The 13816-nt window shown below is 42.1% G+C and overlaps 1 protein-coding gene across 1 annotated transcript in view; it reads left to right on the plus strand.

The window, feature by feature from the left end:
• Nucleotides 1-1475: 1475 nt before the first annotated feature.
• LOC104326785 (orofacial cleft 1 candidate gene 1 protein homolog) overlaps nt 1476-13816 on the plus strand; it is a 65999-nt gene continuing 53658 nt past the window's right edge. Inside the window, exon 1 of the mRNA XM_075417260.1 lies at nt 1476-1614. Within this exon, the coding sequence (XP_075273375.1) occupies nt 1476-1614 (139 nt within the window). The remainder of the gene's footprint in view (nt 1615-13816) is intronic.

Below are 13816 nucleotides of genomic sequence, written 5' to 3' on the forward strand. Positions count from 1 at the left end.
ATATGGGGTCGGAAAACTTTCACCCTTCCCTCCCCACCTTCTTTTAATTTAGTTAGAAATATTTTGGGCAACGAATCTCTCTTCCAGAGTGTTGTGCACAAAACTTCTTGGCACAGGCAATAACACACATGACATCTCTGGGCAGGTTTGTTCGAGATATGTATACACAATAACACTGAAGTTGACTTAAAGCTAATAAGGTGAGCAGCAGATTTTTGATGTTTCCTGTGTGTAAACTGTGGCTATTGTGCCATTTAGTCTTTCATTGGTGGGTGGCAACTGACTGAAATGGCATTTCTTAGAATTAGATACTCAAAACAAAGGACTCATTTTTAAATAACCAAATCCAGCAATCACAAAGAATGTAGCTTTTGAAAAATTGTCTTATTTCCTTGAATCACATTTTCCTCTAGTCCTCATCCCTTTATTGATGACAGATAGAAAAGGCTGTTGCTTGTGTTAGTTGTAAACTTCCCTTTGTCAGAACCCTTTCCACCATCTGTCATTGCGTAACTGTATGTTCCCAGGTTTGTAGCTCTAATGTGTCTTTGTTGGTTTGTGTATAGTATGTTACAAGTTATAAAAGCTTGAGTAAATAATTCATATAAAAACCTTTGTAAATATTGTCAAACTGTGGAATAAATGATTTACGAAGAGGTCTCTTGGCTCAGCCTAGCAGCTTTATTACTGTAACTTGTTTTGTAAACAACTTCCCCCCCCTGTATTTTTTCCATCAAGTGACTTTGTGTAAATTCTATTGCTAAGCACTACTTAGGTACATTTCAATCACCATAAATAATGCAATATCAGCACTTTAACCACCTGGGGACTCCATTCAGAAGTCAACCAAAGGTGTAGTTTGTGCAAGACCCTTGAGGGAACATATTTTCAATGCGTGTAGAACAGTATACTTTCCACTGCTTTCATTGCTGATTGTATTTGCTGGAGATGGCTCCCCCTCAGCTGGAAGATGGTTTTCTGGTAGACCCCAGGTTTTCACAGAGCTGGTGCCTGTGCTTTGTTTCATGTCCTGTGGATGTTTTGCAAATGTGAGGATAGATCAGGGCCTAGGGTTATGAGAAGTGGTCCTGAGAAACACTAAATTTTTATTCTAGCTTTTTAATAAAGTGCTGTCTGAGTGGTTGAAGGAGAAGTAATCAGAAACATTTGTGTAAATGAATAATATGACTTTGCTTTGATGTATTCATGAGCCCCTTGTTAGCCTTCTGAAAACACAGCTGAAAATGCAGTGTTTCTTCAATAATGTTAGTGGAATGTGAAAATGTAAATGGGGAAATGTGTTACATCTGAGGCCTTATGGGCAGGCATAATTGTGTGGCTACATGTGCTTGTTCTGAGTTTGTTCTGTGAAATGCAGGCACGCTTGGCGGGTACTAAACCATTGGTGAACAACTACAGTGATCATATGAAGCTGTGGACTATCCATGCTGTTGTTTTGACTCAGAATTTGAGCTATGGCCAGAGTCCAAAATTCTCCGCCTGTCCATGATGGTTATAATATGGCGTTCATGCTGGCTTCTGTATGGAGTGAGCAAACGTGTTCTCCAGGCATTGTTGAAGACAGCACTTCAAAGTGGACCAGTGACGTTGCAGGTAGGATGAACATGGGCTGTCTTGGATATCCTGGCTCTGTAGACTCAAACATGGAGGACAGCATAGCTGTTGGCCAGGATGCACACAGCCAACTCATCTTCTGCTCAAGGGTGACACGATATGCAGTTGTTCTGTCCAGATAGGTGAAGCAACAATTACAGAATAAGATTTGCAAGTATAAGGATGGGGGTCAGTTGCAGGGCATGCGAATACTTTTAGTGATCTCGGGAGATGGTGGACTCTCTAGGGAAGCAGACCAAACAGATTATGAAGGGGTGCTTGTAGAGCTGCTCCCCTTGCATGCCAACTCATCTCCTTGCCACTCACCCCACCTTGCTTGGCTCTTAAGCTCCATGGAAATGGGCTTTTACTCACTAAATGCCTCATGCCCGGAGAGTTCCTTTTTGTCTCTTTGGACCAGTTTTCTGTACAGGAGGTGTAGCCAATCCAGCATAAAAGAACAGAATTTCTTCAAACATGTGACCTCAATGGCAGATGTCTTCAGACTCATGTCATGTGGAAATGTTTTCAGAGTTAACTGCTTTGAAGTGACTTTGTGCCAGGCTGGTCTGAACAGCTTTAGAAGGACACTTCCAAAGATTTCTGACTCTCTGGGAATGGGGAGAATCATTCATTAGCTTCACAATATTCTGTCTGATATCAAAGCTATCCAGAAATGAAGTACTGTTTCCTGATTGTAGGGATGGCATTTTTTTTACCTTGGAGTAAAACTCCAAGGTAAAACTTAATCTAAGGAGTTGGATATCTTTTGGCAACTCATCTGGGTTTCAGGGTTTAAGGAGCAGTCAACCAAGCTATCAGTGGCTTAAGAACTAGTAGTAGACTTCAAGAAAGAAACCTCTTAGAAAACTTTGTAATGCATTTTGGGCATTTCTGTATGTCTGTCGTAGTGAGGAAACAACCTCTTTCTTCCGGCTTTTTAACCCTTCTACAGCAAAGAGGATGATAGCATCCCAGTCATGAATGTAACTGAGTGCGTGAGAAAGAAGTAGCCAAAAAAGGCAGCATTTGATCATCTAGAGTTGATGAAAGAAGAAATAATAGTGTGCCCTCTACGAGTTATTACTGATAGTTTCCATAAAAGTTAAGTAAATGAAGTCTGAGGCTCAATTAAACCACATCTTGTCTGTCTTCTTGTGTGCCCAGGACAATACAATTGTGTGCTGTGAATAGGCCACCCGAGGGCTGGTCATGTGTTTTGGTAGAAATCATAGTTTTGTCAAACAAAGCAAAAGACATAACTATAGTGTTTTTATATTTTAAAAAATTATTGTTGTACATTTCCAATTAGAAATGTGTTAAAAAGTTGCCATTAGAAGTTTAAAAGCATGAAACCAGAAAAATGCCAGAGAACTTGTTCTGTAAAAAAACTTGCCCTGATTCGACTCAGTATTGACAGAGAAACACGCATTCGTCCTGTGCCCCCTTTATTTTTTTAATTCTTAAAGGGTGTGTAGGGTATGAGGGAAGTTGGTTTCTTTTTTTCTAGATGAGAAAATCCTAAAAGTCACAATCTTTTTCACAACAGTTATTGCCACAGAATGAAAAAAATAACTCTTGAAGCTGTAATTAGTTGTACTACAAAATATGTGGTGCCATATGAATTACTGGTGTTATAAGATGTATATTCCTTGGATGTATGAAGTCTAGCTAGCATAATGTTAAATACCTGTGAAATACAATAGATGGATATAGATTGAGAAGAGAGTATATGATCTTACGGAGTTGATGGCATTCTGTACAATCAATCGGGGGGAAGGGAAAGGAAAAAGTCTCTTTGAAAGATCACTTTGTGGCCTCAACAAACCTAGATATGACCCCTTCAAATTTCCTTGTCTCTTTATGATGTGCATGCACAGGTATCAGATGTGTTCAGATCCAAAATAATCATAATCAAAGGTTTTATTCTGGATGCTCTGAGGAAAATTTCTATTTTTCTTTTATATTAGTTACTTTAAGGCCTGCTCCTCTTCTGGTGGTGCTTCTGCTGTTAAACTTTTGTGTGAGCTACAGGTTAGATCTTGGAGGCTGATCTCTGCTCCACAGTGCTCTGATATTCTGACCTTTGGTGTAACCCACTCTGTGGATTTACTCTGTGTGTTGTCACCTTGATGCTGCTGTGCCCTGTGGTCACCTTTCCTGTTAGACATCTGTGGAGAATGGAGAATAAGGAACGCTTTAAATTATACTTCGATTTCCTGGGGGTTCCCAGTGCTCCTTGGCTGATGGGTTTGCCAACAGTACTTTTGCTGGTCTGCTATTCCATGTTGCAATGCTGGGACTGGCTATAGGTCCCTGACGGAAAGGGGCCTGCAGGCACCCGTGGAACTCTGCTGACATCAGGACATCCAACCCTTCTTAGTCTGCAGATCTCTGCATCCTGTGGTTTGACAGAAAGATGCTGCTTGTATATCTCTGCTGTAAAATAGAAATTGATTCTGTATGAACGAGGGAGATGGCTTTTATTTGTGCTTCCGCTGAGGTTGTTTAAGGACAAGTCTATTGGCTTCTGCAGTGAACCTACAGCTGGTGCTTGTGTGAAGAGAAAAACATGGTGAATGTCACTTTGTGTGAAAAGATGATCTCTGTGCTTACTAACTATGCAGACTGAGGCATTGCATCTTGTGGGTGCAATCCTAAATTCTCAGGGGTTATATACATGACCATGTCCTGTACAACTGTCTCCTTTTGGACTTTCTTGTATTTCCTCTCAAATTGCTTTATTTTTGTATTATTGTAGCATGTAAAGCCTCAGGCAGGGGCTGAGAATGGCAATACACAGAGCAATAGGCATTCCCTAATCCCAAACATTTACAGACTGAGGGTTAGAAAAGAGGTGATATATGAATAAGGATCAAGAAAAGAACATGGGGAAAATGTCTCCACACAGTAGGTATGGCACGCCAGTAACCTGGTCTGGGACTGGATTGTTAACATGCATTACAGGAAAGCAAGATTTAGTAGTATACTATTGCTATTATGTCTGTTCTGGATAGTACTTAATATCTGCTGGGCTATTAAAATCCTCATGTTTAAGATGATGGGCTGTATATTTTCTGGCTGACTGGTGAAAAAGAATGTGGAAGCTTAGGGAAATACAGGACTAATCTGTGTCTTTACTTCATTTTCCAAATATTTATCTGGATTGCGTAGGACCCTTAAAATTTAAGCGGATGACTTTATCAGAGAGGAGTCGCAAGTGAGCTGATTGCAGCAGTGTGTCACACACGGTTAAATCCTCTTGGCAAGACCTGCTGCTGCAACCACCACTGGACTTCATCTCCTCCTCTGCAGTGGAGAGCAAGGTTGCAGTGATGTGCAGCGCTGTGCCAGTCACCTTCAGCTGCAAACTTACAAAACGTCAGTGAAATAAAAAGATGATTTAGAGCATCTACAGGGTGTGCAGTATCAGCAAGTGATGGCAGTGGACTGTGGCAGAAAGTCAAACCTCTTTCCCTGGCACATTTTCCCCCCATTCGGGAACCCAGAGGGACAGCACTAGCGGGGACTGAAAATCCTTCACTGTACCTATGAGCTGCTACAGGAAGACACATTACAATGCAGGCGTGTGTTAGCATTATACAAAAGCTAGGTATACACATCATAAAATATAACCAGGACTGAATATAATAGCTGGTGTTTTATAACCCCAGTGACTCACTGTATCTTTCCTAAGGAGACGAAGTCACCGGAGCCGCCTCCCGCAGCTGCCTGAAAGGCACACCTCTGCAGGTTCCACCTGCTGCTCCTCACTTAGCTCTCGATAAAAATCTCCCCCCTTGCTCCTCTCCCCACTAACCAGGAGCCAAGAAACATCCTTCTGTCACTGCTGGTTCCTTGTGCCAGGTGGATGGACGTTGCAGGAGGTTTTCATCATGCTGCTTATCAGCTGCTGCTACTTCGTGATGCAAATATCTTCTCACTGTCAAACCCTCTGGGAGAAATTACCTGTAATTAGTTCATTCTGTGTAGGTTATACAGATACACTCTTTGATAGCAGTGCTATTACATTTATTTCCCAAGTAGCAGTAATTATTAATGAAGAGAAAAATAAAAAAAGCTTTTAGACACCATATTCAGACCCAGTTTTCCCTTTTTTTTACGCACGGGACGGTGGTTTAACACTGTTTTCTTTACTGGGTTGTTTGTCAGACCCAGAAGCAGAGCACCGCTTCCCACAGAGGAGCCGGAGACTGGAGAGGTTTCTGGTGCTGACAGATTCGCTCTGGCACCTGACGTGCATGCCAGCAGCCGTCTCATCGGGGGGGACCTGGACGTCACTGTCACCATAGAGACAGAAATGAGGATTCGGTTTCAAAAGGTGAAGAGAAGCTGGGAATTAGGACGGTAAGGCTGGGTCTGTCTCTCAACTCTCATGCAGGATTTAAAAATGATGTTATATTTGAAAGGATACCACAGTAGAGGGATGCTCTACTGTATATTTATACACATATCTAGATACGTGCATATAAATATATGTATATACATGCATATTTATATGAACTGTTTCAAATAGACTTGGATGCAAAAGAACCCAATGGAGGTTTTTAAAAGACCGTGCTAGTGTTCTGCTTGTGGTCCTGCAATTAATTTTTCTTTCCCAGATCATGTAAACCAAGGCTTGAGTTCTGTTTAAATCTCATTTTAAGAAGTCGTAAAATATTTACTACCTCAGAATTTTGTGTTTTGCAGCGAAGCTGAGCTGTGTTGCATTGTAAATTTACGTTGTTCCCTTCTGCCCCTTTTCATGATCTTCTACTGTGCTGTAACAATGATATGAATGTAAAGCAAAGGTGAGCGTTGACAGGCAAGATAGGGATCAACTGTGAGTCATTGCTTAACCATAAGGGACTTTTAAAGTCTGGGTTTATACAGGTCCAGAACAGCTTGCAAATAATCTCTCCCTGCCCACTCTCCTATCAGCAGATAAAACCGCCCCTCCTGATGGCTTACCCCATCATTTGCAGATACAACCTCAGTGATGCATGGACTTGTTTAAAGCTTCAGTTTGCGCTCTTATAATCGCGAGCAAGGTGCTGACCCCAAAGGGACGTTTCTCATGCCTTGAAAGCAAATGATAACTTCATGGGTATGGCTCTGAGGGGAGGGGAGTGGTGGCAAAGAGGAGTCCATCCAGCAAAGAAGCAGATGAACTGTTAATGACTAATGCAACATAAGCATTACTGTAGAAGGGGTGGTGGAAGACTTATAGAGGCTGAGAAAAGCCCTTGCCTGCAATGCCTTGCAGTGCTGGATTCCACCAGAGTGGGCGGGGCTGTATGCGTGTTTCTGATGTCAGGCCACGGATGCTCAGCAGAGCCCTCAAGCTCCTCTTGTCTCTGCCCAGCCTGCCGCAGCTCCAGGAGAGAGTAGCCAGAGCACAGCAGATTTTTTTAACCCCATGACACACTGCTTGCCTTGACAGCTGGAAGAAGTCTGACATGGGACCCAAATCTATTGGCTTTGTGTCAGCTCTGGGGTATCTTTCCTGTTTTGGGAATTCCCCGCTGGGGAGGTACCACTGCTGTTTGGAGCAAAGCTCAGATCTCAGACCCTGGGATTGTCCACTGTGGGAGAGGGTTTTGGCAAGGATATCTGTATTTTGCTATTTCTAGGTCTCTTTGATTTTATAAATAACTGACAAGTAAAACTTTTGTATTTACTCTATGCCTGAATTTTCCGCAGGGGTGTTTGAGTGTGTGCGTAACACCATTTGTATTTATTATTCCTACTGCTGTCGTCACTCACACGTTTTCTGCAAACACAGAACAAAAGGCAGCTCCTTTTGCAGTAAGCTTATGGTCCAACTGCTGTGTAAAGACAGCAGAAGACACAGAGAGCGCCTGGGGGGCACAAGGGAACTCTGAGATAAGATTGCTTGGGCTGCTGTTGTCAGACCTCTACAAACTATGATAATATGCGTATGTTTGATGCTAATAAGAGGCAAGTAGGGTGTATGCGAAGAACTGAATTCTCTACTTACATGCAGCTGGGGTTTGCATTTTTGGGGGTACCATTGTTAGGACATGCAGCTAGCTGCCTGATCCGTAACAAACTGCTTTTTTAAATGATTTTATCTAATGACTGCTGCAGGATCTTATCTACCCAGATTTTAGTCATTCACCTTCACTTCTGTTTCAGGATCCTTCTGAACAAATTGATCTTTACTATCGATATGAAAATTTGTGCTGGTGAACTTTCAAGTTTGACTCACTTTCTGGGATCAGCCTATGTCTCAGTGATGGCACAATCTCTTCATTAACAATTTGCTCATGCTTTTTAGGGAGAATAGAAACTGTGATTGTTAGATTCAGAGTTCATCCAGTTTAGTTCCTTGTTTTCTGTGGTGGTCTCCAGCTGTTTCAGAGAAAAGAAAAAGATGTCTTGCATTAGACAGGAAGGAGATAATCTGTCATTCTCTCTAAGCTGCGATGGAAGCTTTGTTTCAGTATTTTTAAAATAATTTAAAAAAATATTTTAATTAATGTAACACATGAAAACATTCCTAGCCATGAAATTATCCCATCCTTTTTGGAATGCTGTTAAGTTTTTTTGCTTTCATGACATCCTTTGGCAAGTATTTTTCAACTTTACCTTCTCCCTGAAAGTATTTCTTCTTACCTTTTGACTTGTCCCCCTCCACTTTGTTGAATGCTAACTGCCTCTTGAAGTGCAAGACAAGCAAACACAGATCTTGTTGATGTGCAGCTCTGGGTTATCTGGCATGTTGCATGCTTGCTTGGTGCTTTCTTCAACAGACAAACCATTCTCCAAGAACTTGATTGCCAACTGAGGTTATTAAAAAGCCAAATGTCAAGAGCAGAGTTGGATACCGACATTATCTAGGGGATCTGATCTGAAAGATTTTACTGATGCAGAAGCCACTTCTGAGGGACAGCAGAAGCAGGAGAAGTGGATGGAAACCTATGCTTGATGTCCAGCCTACAGCTCTGCTCTTGGCACATTCAGTCAATTGCTCCTCTACTACAGGGGCTCCTTAGCCACTGCTTTGGTTGCTTACTCCGTACAACCTGCTCTTGCCACAGAATGTACATGCTTTACTTGCTGGCGGGAGAATGGGAAAAAACACCTATTCTGACAAGAGCCACCTTCTTTCCCCCTGTTGTTTATTAGTAGTGGGGCTAAATATAGTTCCTCTGCTAGATATACTTCCTCTCCTATAATGCTTGACACTTGACTGCCTGTGTAAAGTGGTCAAGACCTGCATCTGGAAATTATGCAGTAACAACATTTTTTTTTTCTTCCTCACTACAGTAGGAATATTTATTTGTACCAGGTTTATGCCACAGTCTAACAGGTGGTATATGAAGTAAAGCAACTTCAGTTATCTTCCTTACAGTGTTATTCTGCAATATTGTCACTTTGTATGATTTCCTGAGGTTTTCTTTGGCTCAGGCTATTAAGATTGGCCATAGTTGTGTTTTTGTTTTGAGGATGAGAGAGAACCTGTCTGAAGTCATGCCATCGTGTTTGTTGGCATGTAGATAATTTACCAATTTGTGTTGAGAAGACAGGCAAAAGACAATGTGAAACTGATGGTGAGCGCTGTTTCAGAATATAGAGCTGTTTAGTCACTGTAAGCACCTTCGTTGATCGTAGTGATCATTGCCCGAAGTTAGATACCACTTTCTTTCTACACACTTCCATACACTAGGTTAGATGATTGGGTTCTACTAATTGCCTCCAAGTTCAATCTTTCAAGTGACCCTTAGGATACTTACAAAGCCTGTTTATTTTTGCCTATGTTCATTCTGTAAGAGGATGAATGAGACAAAATAACTGGTCCGAGTGCCCAGTGTTGTAGTGAGGGTATACAATCCCTTTTTGCACAGTCCAGTGGACTTTGGCAAAGGTTTCTGAGGACATGGAAACCCTGCTGTGCTGTTGACCTTTTTTTCAGATCAGTCCTTGCTTAGCGAGGACAAATTTGCAAGCAATCCAGACAGGATTTTTCCATATTGTAAAGGGAATGACAAGGAACTGTAAGCTCTGAACAGATGATTCAGTGCTGCTGGTGCTGAGTTAGACCTATCACTGCACCTACTGCAGAGGTACGCAGTCCACACCCAATTTCATCCTCTGCCCACACACAAATGTGTCATCTGTCTGTGCATGAGTGAAGTGCTTGTATCAGACACATTTACCTGCCAAAATTGTGGGAACCGTCCTAAAGTTGTTATCTTCTTCCAACTTTTCAAGTATTTCTCTCCTATCTGATCATTCTGTCCCCTCTTTGGTGCTCGCGTATCTTCTAAGAGGTCTGCCTGTGCAAGTAGGTCTGTATGGCAGAACTGTATTTGCAGAGCCAGCATGTCAGTCTAAGGAAAACTAGTGGGAGGGACCCATTGAGCTAAAACAATGTATGGAATGGAAATGGATCACCTTGTTTATTTTGAATGAAAAATACTGTCTCTTAACACCAAGTATTCCATTCAAAGCATAGTTTGGATTAGTGGAATTGATAAAGTTGTGTGCTCTTCATTCCCATGAATAGCAGAGGATTAAAATGTGGCCATATCTGGCATCCCATCCATATGCAAGTCATGCTAGAATCAGTTTAATTCTATGAAACTTTGCGCTGTAAAATTCATTCACCTTCACCACACTGTAAAAGACATTGTGAATTCATCCAGCCACTAGGAAAAAGTGACTTCCCAATCTAAACTTATATGAACACATGTATCTTACGGTTTTGAATCAAACTTTCAGATGTATTGGAGATGTAGCCTTCCACGGCTTTGGTCAGGACTGAAGTGTGTGCATACACACATCTCTGAGATTAAGAACTCTGAACAAGGTTCTCTGTGGTTTCTTAGGGTTTTTTGTTTTGGAAGTGTAAGGCCTCAAGTCATCTTTCAGAGCACAGGAGATCTGGGTTTTTTTTAGGCGAAGTATGATAAGAGTTTGTCTCGAAGCTAAGGCATAGTTCATGAGAAGAAAATGGTTTCTAAGCGGCCTGCACCAGAAGGGAAAGAGGAGAAGTGATCTCCCAGCTGGGAAGAGTTTTGTTCCAGGTGCTGCTGACAGACCAATTACTTCCTAATGCTAAACAGCCTGGAGGTGGAGGAAATATTTCTCCTGCAGAGCTGAAGAAAGAAGGAAATAGAAAGAGAGTGAAAGTCAGTTTCCCTATCCTCCGTTCCCCCTCAGAGGCCCGGGGGATTACTGTCTTCCGAGGAAGGGATACATGGTGGCATGGTAGCAGACTAAGGTTTAGAGCACCCATCATGGAATTTCACTTCGTTCCCTTTCCTTTGACTGCCAGTCCCAAGAATTCCTGATGTGATCTGAAATAAGAAGATTTCACAGAGTCCTACTTCTGAACCGAGTCATAGCTGAGTCACATCCTGCCTTACCTGACATTGCACAAATGATCCCGAGAAAGCAGTGTGATGTGACTCCTCTATGGTAATTTAAATGGTTGTTAGCATGCGTTTCTCAACATGTGGTACAGCAAAATACTTTTCTGCAGAACTGTCAGCAAACACTGCTGCAGAACAAAGGAGGCATAGGCGTTAATGTGGGATAATGATGGACAAGAGGTGGCAGGAGAAGCTGAGAAGATTTGAGTCTTGTAACTTGTGACAATTTTTACTGGAAAGCCAGGAGCACAGGTTTGACTAGTTCCCAAGTGAGTCTGAATTGTTTGGCTAGTATTTAAGAAGCAACTTACAGTATTAATGGCAGCAATACAAAGGAATAGTGGAAGATCTTTATCAATCATTTTTACTTCAGTTTTACTTAACTTTTATAAAAAAATTTAAATATAACTGTGTAAGCACACATCACACTGTGTTGTTAATATCTGAGTTATTAAGATACTGTTACATGGGAACATCAACAAGTAGGAGCAAAGCATTTAATTCCACAACGTCTGCAAACACAAACAGAGGTTTGGCTGAACACAGCATGCAGTGTTGGCTGGCAGGTTTGAATATGAGGCTATCACTACCAGCAGCCTGCAATGTTTGGGGATTGAAGTACATTATCTCCTTGGGTAACAACTGTTGGGAGAAACTGCATTTAAAAAAAGTCAAAAGGTTTCCCCCACAAATCAGAGACTTATCACCTGTGGGTATAGGATGATGTAACTCTACTATAAAGTGTGGGTAACAGCTCACAGACACTGAAGACCTAATACAAGATCCTTGTTAACATTCACTGTTTTTCTGCCATTAGCTACAACTGTTTCATGTGAGAACAGGCAAATTTACTGCTGATACTAAGCCCTATCTGATCAGATTTCATGTGGCCTCCTTCTTCCGTATCCATGATCATGGCAACCTGTTTCACACCCACACGTGATTTTTCAATTTCCTCCACTGCCCCTTTCAAGTATCCTTGTACTATATAAAGCAGCTGCTAGTGTTTAGTAACTTTCTACACCTGTAGTGCTATTGGTTTAGGATGCTGCAGTGGATTTTCCTCACTTGGGCATGTTACGAAACAAACTGTGCCCCTGGGCTCAGTGCTGGAAAGTAGTCAGTAGCACCATTTGCAGATGGTGTGAAGGAAGATGCTCTCGAGGCATCTCGTCAGTGTCAAGGCTGAACAATCGTGGTCCAATCTGAAGCAAGTTCTTTGATACCCTGATGTGAAACCAGCCTGTTCCTGTTGTCTCTCTGCCAAAGGAAGCTGTTTCTTAGTTGATGAATAGAGTATGAAGTGTAAACTTCACACTAAGACTCATGTAATTACCTTGCATGTTTTCAGGAGGAGGGAGATTGTGTGTTCCTGGTCAGCTTGCACCCAGATGTCAGCATATAGGTTGCGATTTCTTTCTGAAGAATGCCGTACAGGCTTGCTCTTGGTTGAAACTGAAGCAAGGATTGCGTCTTGCTGAAACTCTTCAGGTTATTTCTCTTCTCGCCCCAAGTTTAATTTCTAAAAATGCCTTTCTCCCCAGCACAGTAAACCCATCACCCCAGTAGCTGTGCCCAGGTGCAGCGATGGTCGTGCATGGGACACCTGGCAGAGTGGTGTGTCGTTTCCTGCACTGCCAAAGCAGCTTCTCCTCCAGCGAATGACTTGGGTGCAAGGATACTTTCCTGATGCCTATTCCAATACCCAGTCTCTAATTCAGGACGAGTGGACTCTGAGGGGTTGAAACAAGTCCCCTGGTCTGGCCAGATTGACCCAGCCTTTCCCTACATGTATGCCTGTGCTGTCCACTAATCTTCATGGTTTAGCTTGGAGACTTGTCCAGGATTGCACAATAAGCCTGAAGAAAAGCCAAGAACTGAATCTAAGTTTTTTGGGTCCAAGTGGAACATCTTGGTCCTGAAACTTGCCTCCTTCCTGTGATTTTTCTCCAGGGGTGGGGTGGGGGGGGAAGAAAGTTAGTGCTTTTAGCACACTGAATGTCTGCATAAGCTTTGTTGTGGGATATGTGGTGTAGTGAATCTGGATCCATCTTTTCGTTAAGGTGAACCCATGTTTGAACTCAATATTAAAGACTACAAAGTGGTTTTAACTCTCGTAAGAGGACAAAACAACTCTCTTGAAAAATATTATGCCTGTTGTTTTTGCAGGTGGGATGATCAAGAGGACTTGTGGTTCTGATCTGTCCTGGATTTTTTTCTGTATTGTTGTTTTAAACAGCTGATGGAAAATTGAAGTCAATACAGTGCAGAGTCGGTGTTAGCATTGTAAAACCACCACCTTTAAGACTTGACACACTTTCCTTCCGTCTAAAAGTATGGACTTCAGAACCTCTAGCTTAATATCATAGATAGGTCTGATTTAATGGTATTAAGCAATGTATTTAGGGCAGGAATAAAGTATTAGGAAGTTTCTAGCATGCTACTGGGCATCAGTACTCAGAATATTTATTGCTGTCTCAAATACATTGGCATGGTTTGGTACAAGGGAAAGAAAACAGCCCTCAAAGTTCAAGACAAGCTTTATAACACCCAGTCTTCTTTCTTACTCATATAAGCTGAGCATCCAAAATCTGTTCAACTGAGGCAAATAAGTGGCTGAAGGAATAGAGTATGACTAGGCAGTTGGAGGACAGGCTCCATGTTCGTCTCAGCCCATAGTCCCATGGTCATGCCATTGATGAGGACCTTTGGGATCTCATGGAGTCCTGATGGATTTTACTTGAGGGTTGGCTTGCCCATGCACAGCTCACTGCAGCATGAACTCCTGTGATGGGTCA

Source organism: Opisthocomus hoazin, chromosome 3, assembly GCF_030867145.1.
Source record: "Opisthocomus hoazin isolate bOpiHoa1 chromosome 3, bOpiHoa1.hap1, whole genome shotgun sequence".
NCBI classification, from domain to species: domain Eukaryota; kingdom Metazoa; phylum Chordata; class Aves; order Opisthocomiformes; family Opisthocomidae; genus Opisthocomus; species Opisthocomus hoazin.